This window comes from Geospiza fortis, unplaced genomic scaffold (assembly GCF_000277835.1).
Source record: "Geospiza fortis unplaced genomic scaffold, GeoFor_1.0 scaffold40, whole genome shotgun sequence".
Taxonomy (NCBI): Eukaryota; Metazoa; Chordata; class Aves; order Passeriformes; family Thraupidae; genus Geospiza; species Geospiza fortis.
The window spans coordinates 18,203,887-18,229,680 of record NW_005054297.1 but is presented as its reverse complement, the minus strand read 5'-3'; the positions used below and the strand labels follow the sequence as shown (position 1 = coordinate 18,229,680).

The window sequence follows — 25,794 nt, the reverse complement described above, 5'->3', positions numbered from 1 at the left end:
CCTCAAGGACAGTGCTACTGTTTTACCATTGTAAAAAATATACAAGCAGCCTTAGGTGCTTAGATACAACTAAGCCTATGGTATTTGCAGAAGAACTGCAAGTGCTAAGGAAATCAAAGGTGAAAATTTGAGATATTTCTGATTTTTAGGTGTTTTGGCCAGATGGAACCATTCAGGTTTATAATTTTAGACGTAAGTGCTGGCAGCAGGTCTAAACCAGCACCTGTTTGCCAAAGCCCTTGTTTTGGGTAATGGCTCTCTGTGAAAATTGGAGCAGAACTGAAGTCTGTCCATTCAAACGGGTGCCCAGCTTGAAAACAGAGCAAACCCATATCTCTGTGTTCAGGTAAAAAATACATATTCTGCATGCATGTATATAGGAGATGAAGAAAAGGAAAAAAATTCTCAGTAGTTCCTGCTGTAAAAAAAATTGTTTCTGGCTTCATACATTTAAATTTAGATCTGGTCCTTTAAGTAAAAGATATGATCTGTAACTTAGCTTCCCTAATGCAAATGGTCATATTATTCTGTCCTAGAAGATTGTTCAAAAATAATCCAGCCAAATGCAAAAAGTTGAGAGAAACCAGCAAACATCCCTGTTTATAATGGAATTTGTCTTATTATTAAATACTTACACACTACTATTTATCTAATACATACTCCTTATTAAAGCTATTACTATAACTACTCTAGCAATTTAAGAGTCTATTTGAAACAAAATACTTATATTTATGGGACTTTACCGCCCATCCTCAAAAAAAACCCTTATATTAATTTTACTGGCTTATACTTGGTGAATTTGGTAATTTAAATTCGTCATTCTAAAAAGATTTTTTCCTAAAGTGGAAATATCAGTATTCTGTCCTCACTTACCGGACGTCCAAACTCCAGCTCTGAAAAGAATTTATACCAGGGTTCGTTTTCTAAATCTATGTCATCTGGGGTTATGCGATCAGTCTGGAGCAGTTGTGAAGGAAAAGGGAAGGAAAAGGCACACACTGAGCAAAGTGCTAGAAATGCTATGTCACTTTAACAACAAACACACGGACATAAAACAAATAGGGGAAAGAAATGGAATAAAATCAAAGAATGAAGATGGTATTTAAGATAGAGGATATTTGTGTTCAAGAGCTGTCATTCACTGGTAGCTTTAACACTTTTCTTTTTGTTGATGTTCTTCCAAGGACTGGAAGATGTTAAACATTTAAAAATTACACTCTTAAAGCTAAGAGGGTTCTTTGACCTTTTCTTTAACATCACTGCATTAGATAATTACATTTAATGCTGCTAAAGATTCCTTGTTAGGAAGATGGTTTAAATGATTGTCTTCTCCAGCACAGGCAGGAAATCACCCATCAGATCAGCAACAAAGACACAACTTTATCTGTATTGCTTTTGGCCATTCTTTGTCTTCTCACAAAGCACATTAATTCTGAATCTTGATGTCTTGAAGCAAGCACTGAGCAGAGATAAGGAATATGCATCATGCAAGCATCACTATGTTAAAAAGCCACTTCAGCCTATGAAAAGGAACTGATATATTTTAAATCCTATGGTCAAAAGATAGGGAACAAAAAATTATGCATTCCATTAATATTTGTTTCAGCAGTACTGTGAAATGCTTTATCTTGCATAGCCTTATTGACATAATGAAGCATTTTTTTTGACAGTGGAATACATTGTTTTCATCTGAAAATTCTCACAACCAAGGGATAAAGCAATTGAAGATAGTATTAAGGAAATTCTTCAGTGAACAGAAGAATAATTGACAGATTTATTCAAGGAGCATGAAAACATGACGGTGCAAAATAGTGCAGCTCTCAATGGGATATCTAATCAACTGTAAACTTGGCTGCATTAATTACTTTCTAAATAACTTCAGTTTCTTTGTAGCATCTGATGTAGGCTTTCATGCAGCACAGAATTACAGTGAACTGTTGGCTTAAATATCTCTGAAACAGAGAAATCCTCTTATTAAAGACATTTCTGAATTTAAAATTTGCTTCTCCATAACTGTAATTATCAGAACCTAGACGCTAATTATGGTGTGCCCTAGAAAGCAATCATCAAAGAAGACAGGGTCCTGCATAAAGAATGACACTGGTGACCAAGTATGTAACACTTTTTCCTCCAATCAAACTGCCACCAGTAGACTGGAGCTATAACACACAGCTATTTCTGTTTTCTGCAAGCAATAACACTGTGCTTTTGACCATTTCAGGTAATTAAACATCTTACAGCAGTTTTCTTGCTGCTTTTGGTGTTACTGGGACAACCTGCCAACTCTGCTCTATTGAAAGGCCAACAGTCCTTCAGAACTACCTTGGTGCTCACATATCTGTGAGCTGTTCATGCAATATCTGGACCCCAGCTGTTGTTTTATACACTTATCTTCACAATGTCCTTTCAAGTAAGGGAAGTATTATTCCTGTGAATGCAGAGGGAAGTAAATGTCACTGATGAAAAACCTGCTGTGCTCCACAGAAGGGTTAGGAAGTGAAGCTCCTCTGGAGTTTTGCCCTTATATTTCCACCATCCACAGCTGTACCTCAGCAGTACAGCTTGAACTCAACTATAGACATCCAAGTCTTTCGTAGAGAAACACTACTAAAATTAGTTTCATGAACTGACTACTAAAATGTGTGAATTTAAGAGAGACTAGGACTAATTTAAGAAAAAACCACAGGATTCTCTTCTACAGAGATAAGAAGGCATGAGGGGAAAAAATAACAGATGCGAAATGCAGAAGATAGCTTTGCTGTATATCAACTTGATATACAGGAATTACCGGAAATGCTTGCCATATTTAGAGGGTTTTTTGCTTATCTTAAAAAAAATCCACAATTTGCATCTGAATAATCTGAGAAGACGTTACTAAACAATTATTTTCCATCCTTTCTCCAAACTCAGTTACTGTATGTTGAAATACTGCATGTTTTTACCTTTGAATTCTATAAAAAATTAATTTTCACAGAAATGTTGATACCAACAAATGGGTGTATTTACACAAAACAAATGAACAAAAAAGTAATTTAAAATGTATATGGGGTTAGAATTGTGGAATTTTTGGTCCTAGAAGTCCTGGCCTACTGACATTACTCTTGGAGCCTCAAGGTGCCCTGAAGAGCAGCAGGCCCACCCCTACCCAGTGATGGAACCATGTCCTTCCTTGCAGGGAGGCAGAACACACTGACAGATCAACTGGGCTCCCCTAAACCAGCCAAGGAGATAAAAATGAGAATGGGAGTTGCCTCCCTTTTCAACTTCAAATTGAAGTTGAAATCTTGCAATTAGCTGTAAGTTTAAAAACCCTTGTGTTTCTGCTGGTAAAGAAGAAGCTAGAAATCATGTATTTTATCTAGTTTCTAAGTTTTAATTTCTTTTTGGGTAGCAAATAAAATGAGGCTGTTCAAAAGTATGTAAAGCTAACCCCATGCAGCCAAGTCCACTTTAATTTACAGCTTCAACCGCAGAGGGCAGCAAACAAAAAGAAACTGAGCACTGAAGTCTGCAAATTCCCTGCTGCTGGCAGTTCTGGAGACGACTGCATTCCCTGTTCCACCAAGATCAATACACAGGCAATTGATTTTGTTGGGCTTTTGGATTCAGTTGTGCTCACAGAACTTTTTCTATTATCCCCCCTTCTAAGAGACTTGAAATGAATGAATCATTTTGACTTAAAAGCTGCACTTAGCTTAGTCTCACAAAGTATCTCCCAAACTACTAGAATAGAAAGTAAAAACAATAAAGGAAAATCCCTTTTTATGACTTGCTAGTCAAATAATGTTCCTAAAATCTATCCTTCATCTAGCAATTTAGTATTATTTTGATTATTCATTGAAAATATACTACTGAAGATCACAAAGTAACTTCACTCCTTTTGCCTTTTGCACCACATGGTCAACACAACACTGCATCAGCATACTCAAGTATAGAACATGGACAATGAAGAAAATTACATCTGTAGTATTACATGTAGCTTTGCCTGTTCTTGGTTTGATACACCAATAGACATCCATAGGTAACAATCAAAACTGTGCATTTAAACCCATGAATTAAATGGCTCTTACATGTAGATCAGTATTTTGCATTCGCAAGTTCAGACACCAAACTGAAGCCTGTCTGGAACAGAGGGCTGAGATGCCTGTTGTAAATTTGGCTTTGGCATTTTATTATCTCTAAAGAATTTTCTTTCACTTTTTTTTTCTTTTGGACTACTTTTAAATAGCTGTGATAACTTCAAGTCTACTACCAGATGGACTTACCCATTTCTTTATGAGAAGAAATATTTTATAATGCCATATTAAGCACACCAAGCAGAATATTCAGATAACCAGACTGAGATGTCAAAAGCAACCAAATGTGCATGCTCTAAAGAAAATTTCCAATTTTTTCACTACACTAAAAACCAAACCAAACAAAAACCAACAGATGTACATCACGGAACAAGCCCAGTCTATTTCTGGTATTTGAAAAAACAGTAATTTAGAAAAATTGATTCTAATAACGAATTCCTCTTGCATATAAACTCAATAGAAAATTTGTTTCTTGAACAAAGATAAAAAAATCTAGAACTAAAATTTAACCTCACAGTTTTATTTGACTAGCACATGTATACTTTTATGCTTAGAGTAAAATAACTAATGAAAATATAGGCATTGCATATACCAGTTTTATGAGGTCTTTTTTTACAGCAACACTGAGATTCTTCCTTACATACTCTACTGCAGAAATAGATATATGTACATGTATGGAGGAATTGCTTCTCATATATATAAGGTAGAAATTAGTAAAAAAAAAAGAATTCATTTACACATGAGTAAGATTAAGTTGTTACATTGCCATTTACTTATTAATGGAAAGTAAATATTCATTTTAGGAAACAAGTCCATTGTTTGGATGATATTGGAGAAAAAGAGGAATATTTAGCTGAATTGCAGACACTGGGGATAGAAACACGCATCAAAACAACTTTTGTACCACCCTATCCGTGGCTTCTTGAAATAGGAAAAAAAGGAGCTACTTTTTTTCCATGTCTGGTAAGGAGCTACTTTTTTACCATATCTGGTAAGACTATTTAATGCCTTAATATTACAAACTTTTACTGCAATCTCCAAGTACTCATCCCAAACCTCTCCTTTATGCTGATGTTTTATACTCTTACAAATTCAAAATATGGAAGAAACCACACTAATCTGTTTCATGGAAGAGGCTACTACACAACACAGCAGTTTGAAACTACACTCGTCCTTCTGCATCTGTAACGATTAGTGATCCCTAACCAATCTATCCATTTCATGTTTCTTACTAGGTCAATGTTTTAGTTTGTTATTTCTCACATTGTTTTGATTAATGCAGATTTTCTTTTCATCAGTGAGGATCTGCTACATAATATTTCCCACTAAATGTTAGCTTCCCACTGAATCTCAATTTCTTTTATTCTTGCCATGTTCTCATCTCCCCATTAATCAGAACTAAATTCCAATCTGCTATCTACACCAATAAAGGGAATGCTAATCTCTCAAGTCTGACTTGTCAGACTTGACAGATTATGATAGAAGGTAGCTGTATATATTTTATATTTTTAACAGATTACTTTGCCATCAAAGCTACAATCTTGTAGACATGGAAATTATTTAATCAAAAAAACTGGGGATTTGGAGTGTTAGAAAAACTCCCTTTGATTTCTTTGATTTTGACAAAACTAATAAAGTATGACTTTCTAGTTCAGGCACTATAAATGTCTGTCTTTTGCAATATTAATTTACCACATTTATTTTATTTTCCACATTTTTATTACTATTTTCCTTCAGTATCATCAAAACAATTTTTCAGACATTAGAAATCAAATCTTTTGAGATTATTAAGATAGAAGATTTAAGTCATGCAGTACTGACACATTTGAGAATTTGGAGTTTTCATCTGAATTTGGAACCAATGCATTATTTTCAGATGTCAGCTTTTCCTGTGCACAATGAAAAGAGCTTTTGACTTACTTTGCTGATCATCCTTTAAGAAGTTAAGTTTTACTTTCTATATCCTATTCAGTGAATACAAGGAAAGCAAATACTTCAATGAAAACAATTAGTTTTCTGTTAGTAACATGGTTCAAAGGAATTATCTTAGTTATATAAAACTAAATAGCATCTTCATCAACAGTAGACATTTCAGATTGATGAAACTGTGATAGCTCCCTATTTTTTCAACTATGTTACATTAGTGTCAGCAAAACTTTCATCTTGTAATAATTTCCCATTTTTTACAGCTCTGAATCATATATAAACAAAAAAATCACTCAATTCTGTACATGAATGTACTTTCCTCAGCTTTAAAAATTTCTTATACAATGAGATGGTTCCTTGTATGTACATCAGCTAAGTCTAAACTTTTAGTCTAAGCTTCAAGATGGCAAAGTATTACCCTACCCTTGGTGGATATTGCTTACTAAGTAACATGACTACAACATGACTAAAGGTTTTCTGAACGACAATATTTTAATTACCAAAGCTCAAAATTCCATCTTTTGGTTCAGATTAGCAAAAGTAAAATGCACAGGCAAGTGGAAAAAAAAGATTTAGGAACAGTCAGCAAACTTCATTTTCTTGTTATTTCATTAGTTTGCTAGAATTGAAAAAATATAGCTCTGACAATATTCATCAGCACTGCAATTATTATATGAATTATTTTTGTTCACATTACATTAGTGAAAAATATAATTTATTAGAAAAGTGAGGCCATTCTTGGAATACACTGAAATCAGTGTAATTTTCTTGTTTTTAACTTGAATCTGCTATTACACTTTGGCATTGGGAAAACTGGAAAATTACCTCAGTGTTTATAATGCAGTGATGGTGCTCAAAAAGTGCTCAGGACAAATGACACTGCCATTTAGATAAAATTACTTGTTAAGTTCATCTGCACTCAGATACTAATTATATTTATTCATTGCCACTTCCTATAGAAATGCCAATTTCCTCTTTGAAAAACACATTGATTCTGCAAGAACTCAATTTCACAGAAAAAGAGCTTTGTGTTTGCTAGGCTAAGAAAAAAATAGATTCCTGCAAAGACCAGAAAAACAAAGGAAAAGATGCTTGGTTCAGGTGTTTCACACAGTTGATATACTGCATATTCTGAAATTCAGTCATTTCCTTAATTTGCTTTAAATTGGCAAAATCAATTCTGTGAACAAGCATGTAATACAGAAGCAAATAAAAATCCAGTTCTCATTTCATAAACCTCTTCCTTAAAACTGGACTCCCTCAAACATTTCAACCTCAAAGTAAAAGACCAAAGAAAGAAAATATCACCACTGATACATAAGAACTTTTCTAAAATAAGAAAATGTTAAGATAGCACAAAGCTAAATAAGAAGAGCTGGGTGAATGTGCCTTTCAGCAAATGAAAACTTCTGTTAATTGTCATTTTGCAAGAAGACTTTAAATTACATGTTAATGTATACTCATTTATAATGTACATTCACTCAAATCACAGAGTATTTGAGGCTGGAAAGGACCCCCAGAGGTCATCTAGCCCAACCTCCTGCTAAAGGTAGGTCTAATCATATCAGGTTGCTCAGGGCTGTGTTCAGGCAAGTCCTGTCTGGGCAACTTTGGCCAGTATTTAGTATTAGATAGACAATTCAGCACATCCTGAAAATGCAAATATCTTATTTTTATGCATTAATTATTCATATCTCATATGTGCTGTTAATACTACTGAAAATAAGTGCTGTAGATGCACACCAATTAGAAAAAGCAGTTTCCATCTGTTTTGTCTATCATCCATCAGGTTTGCATGGTGGTGATTTCTTGGAAGCACCGGAAGATGTAAGTTAAGCAAATAAGTCAAACCAAATTTTTCAATACAACCATCAGAAAAGAGCAAAGACAAATTGCTGCAAAATTGTATTTGAAAAAGGATCTTAAATATTCTTCCAAATAGCAATTATTAATAGTAAATAATAAGAAGATAAGCTCTTACCAAATCTCTTACTGTATTACCCATTTCATTTGTGTGTCTTACCGGTCGTTCGTGCTCAAGGATCGATGACTTTCCCGGCTCATACTCAAAAATACTTCTTGGCTCAGAACGGAACTTGCGAGTATCTACCTTTCTGTCAGGAGGGTCCCAGTCATTCCTAAACAACAAATACAAGTAACTGAGCTATTTACTGTCACCACCTTGTGATTTACAGCCCCGTACAACAGGAACCTGCAAAGCCAGATGACGTTCCAGATCTCAGCTGTGGAACACCTAGCCTGGCATCCCAGTGTTTTACTGTAACATCTTAACCTGTTTACAGCAGGTATGCTCAGTACAGCAGGAAGAATACTAGAGATGTCCAGCCTGTGATAACTTATATTTTTCTTTTAACTAGTAGACAAGTTTAAAAACTACCCTGGTATACCATGTCAAAAAAATATGCAAACCATTGCAAATAACTATACATGTTTTGTGCACTATACTAATATAGGCAAGTGGTAGATATTTTTGTCATCACATAATATGATAATAAGGCCATATTGAAAAAGTTATAAAATTTTCTGAGGTAAAAAATGAGGAATTATTTTAAAAGACCACGTGATGATCATTATCCTGATCTGTAGTAGAATTGCTTCTGAATATCCTTGTAAGCAGCATATTGTTTCTCTGTCTTGAATAGATAAACAAGGGGAAGAATTTGGCAGTTGAATTTGGAATAGAAATTTAACAATTTTCTCTATAATTACAAATTTGCTTTCAATTTAATAATGCTATGCAAGGAATAAAAAGTAACCCATGCTACCATATTTTTTCAGTCATTTGGGTCATATTACTAGGTACATACACATTTTGAGGGAATTTTTAGCTAGCTACAATGAGAGCTACCTTTGCATGGCAGTTCTTGTAGCACCTACCTCCATTCTACTTGGAAAACTGTAGCTCACATATATTTTTATTTACCTCTGTGTAAAATGACCCACTAGTAACTCAAAGGCTGGAGGAAAGGGGAGGGGAAATACTACCAGCTATTGTCTGTATCTGATAAGAAAGAGCACGCACTGATTAAATTTTATCAGTTCTATTGGTCTTTCTGGCGTGACTTGGTTTGATGTGACCTGACATAATAATGCACATGTCATGTGCTTTAAAAAGATCTATGGGGTAGCTTTTGTTTATAATATGCTTGCAAGTGCATTTCAGGGACACAGACATCTCTATTTATAAAATGCCATACATTTAAAGGGAAGTAGTTCTACATGGTTTATTGTTTATTTTCACTGAGGAAAAACATTATTTTCAGAGCAGAACAGTTATATTTTTTGAGAATGAATAGGAAAATGGAAATATTTGGATGAAGTTGCATTGTACTGAAAGCCACTGAAGAAAAAAGGATGCTACTGAAATTCTGATTCACACTCAGTTCAACTAATTCACAGTTTTCAGCCTTTTATCCTGTATGGACTATATTTTGAGCTCAACTGCTAATGCAAACCATATCTTGCCTTGCAGCTATAAAACATGTGATATATGTGGACCTAAGCCTCTTAGGTGAGATTTTAAATACTCTGGCTTTCTAGGCAATTAAAAAAAGAATCTCCCAATGGCAGGAAAAGATTGATGCACTGTAGCTTTCAGCAGTGGCCAAAGCATAGCTAATGTGTTTGGCATCTCTTGGCCTGGAGAACACAGAATTCCACTGCCTGTAGTATCATGCAGAGATTAAAAGGGGAGGTTAAATAGCCAAATTCAGTGCTGAGCAGCTGTTTCCAAGCTTGACAAGGTGCACTGCAACAGGCCTCAGTTTCTGTGACCGAGGCATTTGGCCTAGCACAGGACAACAACTCACACAGCTTCAGAGATCAAAGCTAAACAGCTCCACATTTTGTGTCCTGCTAAAAAAATCTGCACTTCTGTATGACTTGCTAACAAAATTCGAGCCTCATGGCCTCTGTGAGGCAGCCCAACTCTAACCTTTAGCATTTCCTCTTGACAACCTGCCCTTGGCAACAGGGAAGCCAAAATCAGTAACCATCAAGCAATCTCATCTTCCTCTGCAGTATGTGTATCTACTGATTTACATTTTGGATTGCCACTACCTACACATTTTTCAAAAAGCCATAGTTGTGTCTTAATTTTAAACACCTAGTGTGGTCTTTCCTCATAATATTTTATTGAAATTTCTAATTAATTGAACCTGTTTAATATAATTACATTTCTACATAGAAATATGTTTAGAATATCCAAGCTGACAGAAATGGTCAAATTCTCTTTTGTTGCTCGAGTGTAACCAAGACAGGGGAGCTTGTAGGCACAGATGAAAGGAAAAATATTACCCTTTTAATATATAATATACACATAGACACACATATAGATTTATAATAGCATAATATTATATTAACAAGTAGTATTAATTAATGTAAACACTAAGGAAGAAGATTTTTTCTTGAGCTAGTACCTACAGATATGCTGAAGTCAACAGAATTTGTGTGGAGGTCTCTTGCAAGGTTTTATCAAAAGGATAAGCACTTCTTTCCTGAGTTATTTATTATTAACTTTTTCCAGACTGAACTCTAACCAGTTTTGTGCAGAGAATTTGAGTAGAGAACTATGAGATATCCAAAAATGCCTCTTTTTGGATAATCTGTAAACACTGCCTTGGTCTACCAAAATGGAGATTGAAAAAAATGGGGGTATAAAGCAGTTCTAAACTCTGGGGAAATGTGGGTTGACTTCTGTGCTCTTGTACAGCTTTGCTCTCCCTTGACTTTTGAATTACACCACCTTTTTGATCTTTGGTGCTGGATACAATAAATGGCCTTTCCTACTCAAGAGACTTACTATTGAAGACAGCTCCTAGAGCACAGACTGTTCTGAAACACAGCAAACAGGACAATACCACTAATGAGAATAAAAATCCTTAATGATGCTCATGGTTGCATCATGAATAAGAAAAAGCACTTCTTTAGCACAATGAAGAAATGACAGCACCATGCATAATGCCCTGAACTCCTGGCAAAGATCATCCCTCATCACCTGACTGGCCCTTAAATAAAGGCATTGAAGTCACATTACTCTAGAGCTGCTGTTTTATCCCTTGTTATATTCTGCAATTGGAGTACTGTACTTAGCAAGAACACCTTTTGAAAATGCACTAACTTACTTTTCTGGTGTAGAGCGTTGCCTCATACGATGTGGTGGTACTGGTGGTGGCACGTGGGGTGGCAAAGGGGACGAGACCTTAAAGGCATCGGAGCTACTGTCAGAAGCACTTTTGGACAGTGGTCTGTATGTCTGTGTCTTTGCAGCTGGGTGCGCCTGAGCAGAGAAGGATGGACTGTAGCTACCTAATATAAAACAAAACCAGAAACAGCCATAACGTGAGAGTAAGTCTGAAAAAAGCACAACGTGGAATGCTTCAAGAACCCACAGTAACTCCATAAAACAGCAAGATTACAAAAACGTGTAAATGAGTTTTAAAAGTGCATTGCTGTGCATCGTGCAGCTCATTAGAGAGAAAATTACAAACACATAGTAAAGTGCAGTGCAGTTAAAAAAAATTAATTTGATGGAGAAGTTAACGGGTGTATACATCCATCACATCTGTTAATGACAGCCTGTAATTAATCTTCAGGCTCATCCTGTTGCTCAGTTGTTCCATGTTCAGAAGATAGAGAAGAGGCAGGAAACACACCTTTTTTGATTGTTTTAATAACTATTTGATTTGTTATGATGAGGCAATAGCATATCTTGAAGAGGATCGCAAGAGTACAAAGAGATGCCAAACCACTGACCCACAACAAGTCATCTGAACAGCACAGAAAAAGGCTGAAACTATCGAAAGCATGTTTAATGCAACAAAAACTGAAATGGAAAAATTTTGAACAGCTGTTTTGCAGAAGGCACTATAGCCTTTTTGCACACAGTCTATTCATGCTTTAATTTTTGCTTTTTTGGAAATAATTTCACCATATGGGTATAATCTTCTTAAGACACAATGATTATATATCTTAGATGAATATGTCTTTTCTTGTGGCTAAATAATGTCAACATGAATGCTTATAACAAAAATGGAGGAGTTTGTAAAAAAATCAGTTTTATTAGGCACCCTTGCTGCATATTTTTAAAGTGTATTCAGTACATTATTTTTGTCTTTCCATGTCAGTAATTAGTATTTTCATTTTCACAAGTAGTTCCCTTTCCATTTCTATAAAGGAAAGGCTGCATTAGTAACAATCACTAGTGAAAATAAATGCAATGTAATCAAGAAACCATAGTGTTAAGTGTGTCCCTCTACAGTAAGAGGTCCACAGCTGCAATTAATTTCTGTAGTAAGAATGAAATTAAAATTAAACTTGTTTCATTTTAACAACTGAGATCAAATGAGACACTAGAAAGTGTGTCTACAAGCATTACAAAAGCGAGCGTGAGGAGTTAACTACACCATCACTTGCTGACATTAACAAAAGCATTGTTTGGAACACGGAGTAATTCCTACCAGTATTGTATGCATATGCAGTATTATACAAGTCTGTGTCGTCATCTACAAAAAGAAATACATATGTTACAGTAGTGCCATACATGCCAGTTCATCACAGAAACTGAGCTTTGTTTTTGCAAATACAAATAGAAGATTGGTAAGCAATCAAGCACTGTATTTCTTTTCCTTGTCTTATAGGTGCTTTTGGAAGACTCTGTCTTCCCATTATACTTAAGCTGTTTTTACCATCTTATTGTATTGAATCTTCTGGTCATGTCACTCATATTGCATACTTACTAAGTTAGCACCGAACTGCAAATTACTTTTTGTCTGTTCTTTTCCCCTTCCCAGGAATGATTCCTTCCTTTTGTCAGCTTTCCTCTGCTACGGGCTGTTAAGTTGTTGTTCCTATCACAAAAGGCAATCCTAAATATCTACTATGTGACTAGTGTTCAAGTTAGAGCCTGTAAGCCAACATTCTCCTGCCTACATTTCTTATTCTCCCACTAACATTCTGTGTGGCCATACTGAATGTTAGCTCTGTCTACCTCAGATGAATAAAGTCTCCTTCCTTCTGGAGGTATAATGAGCATAATTGCCATTTATAGTTTCCTGCCATCCTTGGTGCAAATCATAAAGGACCTTCAAGCTAGCAATGTCACCAAAGCTCAGTTTCAGCAAAACCAAGTAAGATATTCTATGACAACAATTAAATTCAGGCACAAAATTTTTCCTTAAACCAGCCTGTTTACTAGCCCACGCTGTTCTAACACTGGAGTTCTCCAAAAGAAAGGCAGATGGTAGGAGATTTACAGTAGAAAATTTCTCATCCCTCAAACTGGACATGAGGAGACAAAGACAGGAACATACTTACCAGGTTTATGAACCATATGGATTTGCTTGAACATTGTCTTGTACCAATCCTTTGGCCTGTCAACTGTCTGAAAAAAATAGAGTTTTAACAATAAACAACAAAATAAAAATACCCATGTGTACAGATTGGATCAGACATTTAATGTTATTCTGTAAAGAAATATTATATGTTATTCCCTATTTAATATAATAGTTTTCATGTATTTTGAATGTATTTATGCATTTTATCACGGAATTCCTGTAACAAATTCTGGAAGACACTGAAGATTGAATCAGTCTTGGACCTGATCCTGGGAAGGAATAATGGTTCAGAACATCGCAATTACTGCGAGATCAACAGTTCATCACCTTAGCGCCCTGTATCTGACAATGATGAATGCTAGATTCTATACAGGAAAATAGAAACACCTCAGCAGTTATGATTACAAGCATGTAAGAAGTGCTTCTTTTGACCTCCTGGCAATTTCTGGCTTAAATTACTTTATAAATGTAATTGCTAAATAATGCAGAAAAACTTTGTAATACTACTGAGAAAAGAAAGAAGACTAGACTATATTTCAGAGTTAATGTTTGGATTGTTGACAGAGAGTATTCTTTTTACCAGTTTTAAAAGCCCTTTCCAGACAATTTTTTTAAACTTATTCAATAATCACTCATTAAATTATACTTATCCTTACTTTTGCAAACTAAGTAATCCTAATCCCAAGGTTCCCAAACTCTGCTCATATTGACTCCTGCTTGTGCTTCTTTTTATCTCTTACCCTTCTGAATTTTCTCTTACTGCAATTTTCTTTGAGGTAGGATGATAATATTCCAGGAAAGGATTAACACAAAGGCAAACACGTTTTCAATATTATCCTTAGGTGCTAGAATTTTGCTTGTCCCACAGTAGCCATAAAAGCAGACGTTTTAATCCAAAGAATCATGGAATCATAGAACGGGCTGGGTTGAAAGGGACCTTAAAAATCATCAAGTTCTAACATCCCTTGCACCGAAAGGGACAATGTTCACTAGGCCAGGTTGCTTGGAGCTCCATCCACTGAGGCCTTGAACACCTCCAGGGATGGGGCATCCATGGCTTCTCTGGGCAATTACAAAAACCACTATGTTCAAACCTCATGGTACACAGGGAAAATTCAAAGGACCTCTCTTGAAGTGCATTATTTTGCACCAGCAAATACCAAATTTGCAATCACTTTGCTTACTCCTATTTAACACAAAAAAGCAAAAATTCTTCCCTACAGAATACTGGACAGATGTGCACGTGTTCACCATACACTGCCATCTTACTAAATCCCACCTTTGCCATGATTACTTGTTATCTGTACATAGCTAATATGTTTTGTTTACAACGGTGAGCTCTTACTATAAGGGACTAGGCAGAAATGCTTCTGTATTTTGAGGACTCATATTGAGTTCCCATAAAATTGCTACTAAATAATAATAGAACAATATTTAAAATAAGAATTGACAGTTGAAGAACTTGGGGATCTCCTGGGTAAGAAAAAAGTAAAGCCATTATGCTTTTTACCTAGGCCTGCCTTGCAAGACAGAGGTAAAGGAGATTCAGTTTTGTCTCAAGATAAAATAGGTCTCTTCCCCCACCTACCAATGTGCAGAGTTCTGCCAAGTGTAAGCCATTCAGAAGTAAATTTGGGTCATAATAATATTGTTTCCCTAAAGGTATTAAATATCTACACTAGTAGAACTCTGGTTAGAATAATTTAGCTGGACTTGAAACAAGTATGCTGTTTAGTGCTCCAGGATGATATATGCTCAAAAGTTTACAATTCCGGGAGGTCTGAAGCAATTCACACTGATGGACATAACCTCCCTGCTTCTCCTCATTTCCCACAGCAACGGTCCCATAATATTGTGACTGCCTTTCTGATTGTATTAAACCAAGAAGAATCTTCCAACCAGTGGTAGATAAACAAATTGCAAATTGCAAATAATGCATAAATACTGCTGCCATGTCCCTGCTGTTTGTCAAGCATTGCCTGGTCCTCCACAAAGTCAAAAGAGGCTCCCACACAGAGATCAGGTATGGAGAAGCTTCCATGAGCAGAGAAGGTTTCCCAGCATCCTTCTGGATATTTGAATGTTTCTTTCTCTCATCATCTTCCCAGCAAACCCCTCCTAGGGGTTTCAGCCTCAGCCAGCAATTTGGCTTTATGTTATAAACCAGACAGGATTAAGAAATAGAATACATTAATTTTGAAATTAATTTTCTCAATTTATATTAACTAATCCCACACACCAACATTGTTTGAGGAATTAAGAGTATTCATAATGCATGAAGCCATTCAGATGCCATCCTGCTTTGCATATATTACAGCTGATGCAATTAAATGTTGGAACACGGCATCATCATAAGTGAAAGAAACAATCAGCCAAACAGCACGTAGAGGACATAAGAAGTAACTGCAACTGCTCCTTTGGAGAGTCCATAATCCCTGCAGTATTGTAATCATCCATCAGGAAGTATGCAATTAAAGGAGGCCTCTCTGACCCTGAGATTAGCTCAGCTGGTGAGAACAGGGTGCTAATAATGCTTGCATCCCCATATGGGCTATTCACTTAAGAACTGGACTTGATGATCCTTGTGGATCTTCCAACTCAGAATATTCTGAGACTTTCAGTGGACCTCTGGTTTTTTGTGTTTTGTTTATTGTTTTTTTTTTGAGCTGAAATATTACATCACTAAGTATGGAAAAGAAACCTAGCAGGACTTGGTTTTTTTTCCTTCTTACTAAGTAGAGGCCTTTCAGTCTACCAATTAATTTTGATAATTAGATATAAAGCAATCATTTCGGATGGACTAAAACAGCGCAGCCTTACTGCTTTCCATGAATCTGGCTTTTCCTTTCCCAGGTCTCCATCAGTGGTAAATGGTGCTATATTTGACTGAATGCTTTTCTGATTGAACAGCACTTTACCCTCTCTTTTTCAGAGACTTCATTTTTACCATCTTTTACTTTACCATCTTTGGGGCAGGGCTTGGCACAAAGGCAGAACCTAACAACAATCTGAATTTTCAGACTTGCATTTCCCAGAGCTAGAAGGAGCAAAAGCAGCATAGAAGGAACATCTTAACATGGGATGGGGGTTCTGAGTGAATAAAAAGCTTTATAGGAGTCCTTTCCTTCTCAGAAGTCTGATACAAAATGGGTTAGCAGGAATAGGAAGAACATCTTTCTGATTTCCTTGGCTAAACAGCTGCCTCAAACCATGATCTAAGAGTGAAGACACACTCGGAGGAGACGATCACATCTTGCAAAACCTCTTTACTCCTAAGAAGCACTCACAATCTGTATAGAACACAGATACTCCTGAGTTCTTTATAACATGTTAAACTTTGAGCAGCACAGCATTTGGGAACACAGTGTGCGTTACCTATCACCCCTGAATCTTCATTTACTGCTTTTTTGAAAGACTGTTGCCATTTTTGCAAAGAGGGAAGAGTGAAACTTCTAAACTTTATGTGCAATGATAAATTGAATTAATTTGTAAACTTCTCTCTTCAGATGGACTGAGAGTGAACCTTCTGTGAGAAGATTCCTATTTGGATTGCTCACTGACCTTGGAGAAAGGGCAGGTGATATACTCTACCTTCTACTATTAATGGAAAATGCAGTTTTAGCACTTTTGCAAGGTGCAGCGTATTTGAGTCTTGCTGACAACAATACCAACTTTGTTCTTGCTCAGCTGGGATACACAGGGCTCAAATATACTTGTGCACACTTATAATCTCAAATAAGTATCTTGAAAACAATTTTACTACCAGCTATGTCTTAAGGATGCAGAATAAGGATAAAAAATGGCACATCAGATACACTCATACATACACACGCTAGCATAAAGTTTTAACTTCTATCTCATTGTGAGAATTATTTCTATAATAGCAAGACTACAGGCTATAGGATTTCTTGAAACTGAAACACATAAAAAATCAAAGCAAAACCAGCAGGAAAACGTCCTAATTCAAGCTGAATTATATTTTTAGGAGAAAATCTGAAAGACTCAGATCATACAACCTGAAAGTTAAATATAGTTTGGCAGATTGCCAGCTTCATCAGGCACACTTAAGGGGGATTTCTGTTATAATCTTATATAACTGATATGCACCCTATTAGAACAATCTGCTACTAAAAAAGCACAAAACCAATTACCATATCCAATATAAAGCAAAGGGAATACTTACTTAAAAAGAGGACAGAAAGCTAGAGCATTGCTGGAAAGAAATGTCTTCATTTTTAAAAGATTCTGATCATATTACTTTTTAATGTCAAATATAAAGCAAGAAATGCCAGAGTTTCTCCCCCATTCTTATAAAAATTGTCCCCGTCTTACCACTTGTCCTGATTTTTCCTATTGATTTTCTCCATTAATTCCTGGTTTCCCCTCTAATTTTTCAGTCCCTTGAAGCAATTCTTGGCAATACAACATAGCCCCCATATGTCAATACTGGCAGACAGGATACATCCAACAGCTGCTACGTCCCTGCACCTCACTAGGACTTCACCTGCAAGGGCTCTGCCGCTTTCATCCTGGCTCCCACTCTTCTCCCTTTCTCCGTCCAGCACAGCAGTTCTTCTCTGGCTGGGGAGGCCAGCAAGTGCTGCCTTTACAGACCTAGTGCAGCTGCCTCTGCGCTCTCTGGAGCAGCCAGAAGAGGCTGCCCTGACAGCAGAGTGGAAAGAATGCTTCAGCATAGTGAAAACAAAACTCTTCAGTCTGACATCCTGGGACCACTCAAGCAGTGACCAGCGGCAGATGATCAGAATTGGGCTGCTCACAATGAAAGGGCTCCCCAGCTATTCACTTATGTGTCACTCAAGGGCACAAGGATTATTTACTGCACTGTCACGAAAATGCTGCTCCCTTAGATTGCCATCAGAACAAAACTGCACATTTCTACACTACCCTGATGACATGAGAACACTGCCCCAGAAAATGCAGAGGTGTAAGATTTTTGCATATACTCACAGATGTGCATATGATTATTTGCACATACACACATATATACACCTATATATCGTATGCATAAGCTTTATTTCAGAAATAAACCAAATGCAATTGTTGTGCATCTCCAAAAGGCAAGAACTACAAGAGACACGAGAAAGACACAAAATTTTGGCTACTTCTAATTAAAACTAGAAACATGAGGTTGCCCAATTATGCTCCCGTCAGCATTCTCCTTTTCGTCAGCACACAATATTATATTCACAAGGCTGCTGATTACACACGCTCTATTCCAAATTATATAAGAGTAGAAGAATGTGAAAAACCCATTACCAACAATCAGTTCATTGTATGAGTTCATACACAGATTTCCCAGAATTTCCTACCGTTCTAATTGCTGTAGGGATTCCAGATTCATCTACCGGGCCAATCCCTGCATAATGTGGAGCTTTAATTACTGTAATTTTTTTTTCTTCTTCTGAGGATCTACAGATTGGTATTGTACTGGTGGTGGTGGTGGTGCCAACATTCTGAACATGCTGTGAGTATGTCTCTGTGGACTCTGTAAAGATAACATGACAGAAAACTGTATAATGACACAATAATCATACTTGGCAGTTAAAACATACTTCCCCATTTCAGTACACTGTACAAAGGCTGACAATCTTACTGACATTTTTAAAAAGAATTATCATCTTAACTAGGGATTTGCCCTACTTGATGTTACATTAACAGAATTATAAACTTGTTTAAGGACCAGACAAACTATTAAACTCAGAATTAGAGTAGAACTACTTTTTCACAATGTCTTGCTCAATAAAAAAAGAAGAAAATCCCCACAAACATAGCAAAATCTGTTGAGAAAGGTGCAGCAGCCTTTGTCCTATAAATCAAACTTTTGCACCTTTTCTACCTGTTCCTTGGAAACCAGTGACATAATTTCAAAACTTCCACCCACCAAGCCTAGCAAACTATAGAAAATTGCTGTTCCCTAAGCACAGAAGACAGCCTTGCACAAAAACTTATGTCATACATGCTAAGAAACATGAAGTTTTGATGTATGAATATTTTAAAGAAAAAAATCCTGACATACAGCATTCTCTTAACACGTGTTGATATGTTTATGGGTCTCCACGTAATCCATAAAAATGGTTTTTGGTAACCTGGCACCTGTAGAACAATCTGATGATCCACCTACAGTAATTCAGGTGAAGTGTTCAAGCTGCTACTGTTTTATAGTGACCTGCAATATTTCTACCCTTCCCCTTCAAATCTTCCTTTATGACTAATGAAATTAATACATCACTATTACCATTTCCTTCTAAAATGCAGAACAAAACTTAACAAGAAACACCTCAGTGCTGGGATGTGAAATGAAAATTTCTACTTCTGCAGAAAATACACTCTTTCCTGTGGAAAGGAAAAAGAGCCCTACTCCTTCAGGCAGCAGGTTTCAGTAAATTAGTGGGCTGCTATTACAAAGCCTCTATCTTGCAAATGCAGGTAAAGTGAGACAGTTCTGCTGCAGGATAAATGAATGCAGGGAGTGAAAATACATGTTCTAACACTAATGGTGACAATAAAAATTGACTTTCATATGGCATTAATATCCACTGATTATTCTGAAGAATAATATGAGCCTGCAAAAGGAGCTCCAGTGACTGAAAGCTCTAATTTTAATTTGAATATTTCTGCTCACTCCCATTGCAGTGCTGGATTTGGCATGGCTGTTTCAGCTGTTTACTCAAGTCTGAAATCCTGTAAATAATTCAGTGCTACACATATATGGCGAGGGGCAACTCTGTGTGGCAAACGTCTGAATATTTGGAACTTTTTCCCAAAATGCATGATGTTAAATTTAGAAAACATTTTGGATTAGATCCTTCGCTCTTCATAGGCCTCAAACTGAGGCCATCAGGGGGATTTCTGCATGAGCAAAGAGAATTAAATCAGGCTGTTACTGTGGAACACTGAACTTCAGCATCATACAAGAGTGAAAGTCTTGGGAAAATACATATTTTAAGTATATCCAAACCATTACTGATAGATCTTTAGATCAGCAAACTGGAAGCACTCACAAACTCTAGAATTCTGGGATTTGGAGTAACCCACGTATACAGTTTTTGTACTTATCACTATGATGACAGCAGCATTTGTTTAACATGTCTCAGAGCAAGAACTGTCACCTAATTTCCCTGCAAGCACAAAAAAATGTAAACTGTGGGATCACATTCAAGTTATTTTGCATGTATAATCTTTTCTAAATTTGCACAAAACTGGTAGAAAAAGCAATTATATTATTCTCTTGGCAAAATGGGATAAGACTGGCAAAGAGCCTAAGGCTGATAGTATTTGGTTTGTGTTTAATGTTTAAATTAAAGATGCCCTAAAAAAATACATGAACAAGTTTGAGATTGATGTGGCTCTAGGTTTTTAAAAGCCCAGAGCCTCTCCCTTTGTTGACAGTATTTCTGCTGAAGAATTAAGGAAGTCGTAGGGAGGAGCAAAGTACAAAGTGGGCCCTCAGTTTCTTACAGCATAATCTGAAAGGGCTGGACAGGTTGAGCGATTTTGATAGACGCCCTTTCCTTGGTAAAGCCAGTAGAAAATTGGCAAGAGGTTAGCTCACACACCTAGGTTATAAACTTAACAGTAACTCCAGTTCAGGATCACTATTGTACCTAACAATGAATGCTATTATGTTTTTGCATTTACCTCCCAAGGTAGATGAATAGACAATACCTTCATTATGGACGTGAAGCACTCTGCAATTGTTTGCAGCCTTTACCACATCAATCAGAATACGTTGTGTAATGTATAAAGCAAACATTCTGTGTGAGACTTACCCATCATCCTGCCATGCTGCATGATAACAATGTTGGAATTGAGTGAAGCTGGTGGAGGGTAAGCTGAAGAAGGGGAAAAAGGCCTTTGAAAGTGACTCACTGGGCTGGCAGCAGTGCCAGAATTCCCATTCACTGTGATCTGAGCCTGAGAGAGACAGAACAATATCCCATTAAACTACACACAAAGCTCTCCAACTGCAATCCCAAAGAAAGAGTGATGCAAGACTGTCATCCAAGCAACAATTCCCAGTTGTCAGGTACACAGCCATAATGGCATCTGCATTCACTGAAACACAAAACTTATCACAAAGGGAGCAGAGTGTGGTCCTTATATACCTTGTACCTCCCCTCTTTTCTCCTTGTGTGTGCTGGCTGTGATGCATGCTGTCGTGGGAAGGTGACAGAGATCATGGTCAAGGCAATGAAGATGGCACAAACAAGGCTTGCAGATGTCTGACAGCAATATAAAATGAAGATGGCAGTAAAAGCTCCCAACACTGTGTGACAAAGGCTGTCTGCCACAGATCCCTCACACCAAGAGACATAGTCCCTTAGTGCACATGCTCAAGCACTATGGATATTAATGGGAACTTCTGTGCAGACTGAAGGGAAAAGTCTCATTAGGACTAGCTGAGAAGAGTGAAAAAATTTCTTGAAAAAATGGAAGCCAGCTGGAGTGACTGTGGCACGCTGATATGTAATCTATCACAATAAAAAAAATAGCACCAATTAAAAAACCAACAACCCACAACCACAAAATGACAGAACAAAATCAAAAATGGGAGAGCTAAGCAAACTGGCAAAAGTAGCAAGCACCTAAAGCCATTTAGGCTTTAGTCACTAGAGGCACTTCACAAGAGGAAACTATCTGCCCCCAGGTTTACAATCCCTGCACTGGGGCTGCATCTCTTTTACAGGGAGTATTGAAAGAATCAAAACTGAGATGCTGAGAAAGCATTGAATGAAATAAGAGAGTAGTGAATATTTCAGCAGAAAAAAAGGGAAGCTCTCTGCAATATCTCCTTTAATGCAGAACTGTTCTTTAAATCTGAATTAGAAGAACTACAAACTTTCCTCAATTTTATATAACAAATGAACTAAAACATGCTGCAGATGTAAGCAAGAGACTACCTGAAGCAGCAAAGCATAAATAAAAACATATTAAAATGCATATTATTTTGACATATAAAAATTAAATTATTCATGACCTTCTGTATGCATTTGTATTTTGGAGATTACGGAATTGATCTGAAATTTTTAACAGGGCCTCCCATAGCTAAGAGAGGAAAAACAATTTCTGGGTCCTATGCAGACATCATGTGAACTCCTAGATGCATTCAGGGTTTTGTCATTTTAAGGATGCCTGTTTTTCAGAAATGAGCTGAAAAGTTTCTGTTGTGGTGATGTCTCCATTGAAAGTTTTGTGTTTAAATGTCTCCTCTCTTAATAAACTCTGGAAGTAAAGTAAGTTGGCTTTTCTTACATGATGCTCTCCTGCAAAAAAAGCCTCAGCTTTGGAGATGTAAGAATAGAAAAGCTACTAACTCAAAGACAGCATTTCAATGAAGGCATGTTTTCAGATAAGGTTTCAAACTGAGGCCAGCCATTTCTCCTCTACTTCAGGTGTTCACCCATTCTCTTCTACATATTATCTTTATGGGAAAGCTTGTTTCTAGGGAAGGCAGGGTGCAACTATGTGCAGAGCCTTACACCTTCTTACTCGTTTACTATGGCTTTTGTTTCTCTGAGCAGAACGGTTTTGAGTTCTTTGCAGACTGGACAGATACTCCTATGAATTTCTGTAATAAAAAACGGAGATATTCCTGAGAAGGACTTTACCAAATAGCTCAGTTAGAAGCAAGGCATTTACACTAAGTAGTACAAAATATCATGAAAACAGGACCCACACAAGTAGCTGTAGGACATCAGTCATAAATGTATATGTGGCATGCTCATATATGACATTTCTGGGTTTGCTTCTGAAGGTCTTAGATAAGATCTCAGCTCAGTTATAATTTCTTAGTTTCTAATGATTTTTTCTTTGAGGAAAATGTCTGTGAAGGTGGCGATTTCATTTGTTCATCTGCTGTGTCTTGCACGGTTTACAGGGTTAGCTATAGAAGATAGTTCAATAAAATTTCAAAGGCCTTTTCTTCCCTTGGAATAATTTGGTAGTTACTGACATTTCAATCTGAGAATGTGACACTTTAGGTCCAGGTGACAGAGTTTATTCCCAGATTTTACAAGGAAGTGAAATCCTTTAAGATGTTTTTTCATTTCATGGATGCATTTTTAGCCAACTGGCCCTTCTCTACAGAGTGGGAGATGATGACTTTTCTATACTGCAGAGTTGGGTTTTGCCAGCAGTTTAATTTCTGTGGGGTTCTTAGGACTACTTGGGTATTTTTGCTTTTGGGTGAGTGTCTTTTCATTTGGCTTTGTCCATTAACAGTGAACAAACATTATGCTCATCCCTGCCATGTCTAAAAGAGAAAGTGGTGGTCAGACCTGACCATTACATAGCCTTCTAATGGGAGACTAACCCAAAAAGGGAAAGAAGGGCCAAATGCTCACTTTAGCTTGCAAAAAATTATGCTCAAAGAAAACAAATACAATTAGCTGACAATTTTAGAAGTAGGCTACAAGAAAATATAAATATTCCATGCTTCCCATAGCTAGTAAATGGTCATGTGGTGACTCTGTCTGACCAGTCTATACTAATTATGGTATCTTTGGCTACAAGTACTGTGTTTTATGCAGATTCATAGTAACGATTCTTAAAAAACCCCAATGTTTTCAGAGCTGTGTCACAGAAGTTAAGAATTAAAGCTTTTACATGACTATTAGTATTACTTTTTAGCAGCATCCAGACCAATGACTACCAATCATTGGCTTTCCAGGTGACTATGTGCAAGGTTGGACTCAAAATACTTTTTATAAATTATACACAAAGCTTAGAAAAAATATATACTGTTTGTTCTTTTCAGGCTTGAAAATTACTGTATGCTGAAGTATTTATACAAAGTTTGAACACTGCTGTGACCCAGTAAAACTTTGGATTCAGAACATCTCTCTGTTTTGCAATTCAGCAATGAATTGCTCAATTTAAATGAAGGCTTTGTTCTGACTCATTTTAATCATGTGGATAATCTCAAAAGAAATAAAAAGTGATCTGGGTTTGACCCAGATTCCATACCTTCTTTCTCCCCATATATGAGTATACTAAGGTACAGAAAACAATGTATGAATAAAGTGTCTTACTGCATACTGGTTTTTCCCTTGACTTAACCAAGAGAAAAGTAACAAGACACTTGAATAATTCAAGATTATTTATGCAGTTCAGTCCTATAAGAAACTGTGCTTAGAAAAGGAAAATGTTAATTAGAGGAGAGAAAACCAGTTTTGTGCAGTCATCATGGCTGGAGAAAAAAACCTGCATTAAATACTGTGAACATTTACTATGAATTTACAAATAACATTTTGAAATCTGCATCTCAGTGTAAGTCAAAAATGGTGGTAGTCCAGACTCCAAAAACCTGTAAACTGTTACCAATATTTTAAACAAATTTCTTCAAACTCCATGGAATGCTTGCTTTTAATACTTTGGAACAAGTATTTCTTGAATTTATTTTCTTTTAAGCAAAGCGTTTGATACACCTTAGCTGACCATACAACTGCGCAGCAATCATTTCCTACTCCCAAATCTGCTATGCCAATGATTTTTTTTTTTAACAACTGTTACAAAACACTATCAGACTGTGACCATGGAAAATTACTACCAAAAATACTTGTCTGCGTAATGGGTTAACAGACAAGGTCGCTCTCCGTTCCCCTCTGACAACCTGTTTGAACAAAATGGAGGAGGAAAAAAAGGAAGCATAATTACATGAGAGGTGGCAGCAGTGTTGGTTAAGGTGGTGCCATCTGACACAGCAGACATCTGGCTCAGGGTTGGGGAAGGTGTTTCAGAGCAGTCAGTGGTATCATAGCCACAAGTCTGCAGCTCATCTAGGATGGCAGTGGAGCACTCGCTCAGCGTGCGCGAGGAGCACTCGCTCATGGCAGAGTCTGTGCTCACAGAGGCTGCTTCGCTCCTGCTCCTGGGGGCAGCACTGGCAGCAGCCAGGAAAGGGCATTTGTAGGGACACTGGGACAGGGCTGGGCTCTGATCAAAGAGGGAAGGCAAAAAATCATCAAGCGTTGGCAAGGAATATGGTACTGGGTGGGTGCCACTGTCTGGTGAGAAAGAGGCTCTGTTAACTGGTACCACAGGAGAAGGAAGAGGCAGTGGAGAAGCTTCTGTTGCTGTTTGTCTGTGTGTCTGTGAAGCATTTACCTCCATCACAGGGGCAGTTACTTTCTGGTTTCCAAGCTGAGATTTGAGGGAAAAAAAATAAGAAAAGAAACAGATTACTTAATGAATAAAGAACTTTTCCCTTTGCCTCTTGCTGGGTGTAGGGGGATTACAGAAGTGTAAGGTTTTCAGCCACCCGAGGAAGTTCACATTTACAAAGATTAGGAAATAAATCAGCCATGCTCTATATTAGAGTAGGACAACATGAAAGAAATGAATGCATAAAATACTAGTGGAAGCAATGCCAGAAACCATAGTGTGCTGAGGATGAATATTCATAATGTACTGCAATA

At 36.9% G+C, this 25,794-nt stretch overlaps 1 protein-coding gene across 13 annotated transcripts in view; it reads right to left on the bottom strand.

Annotated features, from left to right (window-relative positions):
* The window catches only part of SORBS2 (sorbin and SH3 domain containing 2), a 144,021-nt gene that overhangs the window by 34,937 nt on the left and 83,290 nt on the right, over nt 1–25,794 (bottom strand). For 4 of the 13 annotated variants that reach the window (XM_031059179.1, XM_031059063.1, XM_031059226.1 and 1 more), the window contains 6 exons: nt 21,148–21,292; nt 18,688–18,863; nt 13,338–13,404; nt 12,482–12,526; nt 11,147–11,330; nt 8,026–8,140 (listed from right to left, as the gene is read on the bottom strand). In XM_031059179.1, the coding sequence (XP_030915039.1) occupies nt 8,026–8,140; nt 11,147–11,330; nt 12,482–12,526; nt 13,338–13,404; nt 18,688–18,863; nt 21,148–21,292 (732 nt within the window). Of the gene's footprint in view, nt 1–873; nt 958–8,025; nt 8,141–11,146; nt 11,331–12,481; nt 12,527–13,337; nt 13,405–18,687; nt 18,864–21,147; nt 21,293–25,033; nt 25,520–25,794 lie in introns of all 13 variants that reach the window. The other 9 variants (XM_031058940.1, XM_031059091.1, XM_031059130.1 and 6 more) reach the window with 5 other exon arrangements.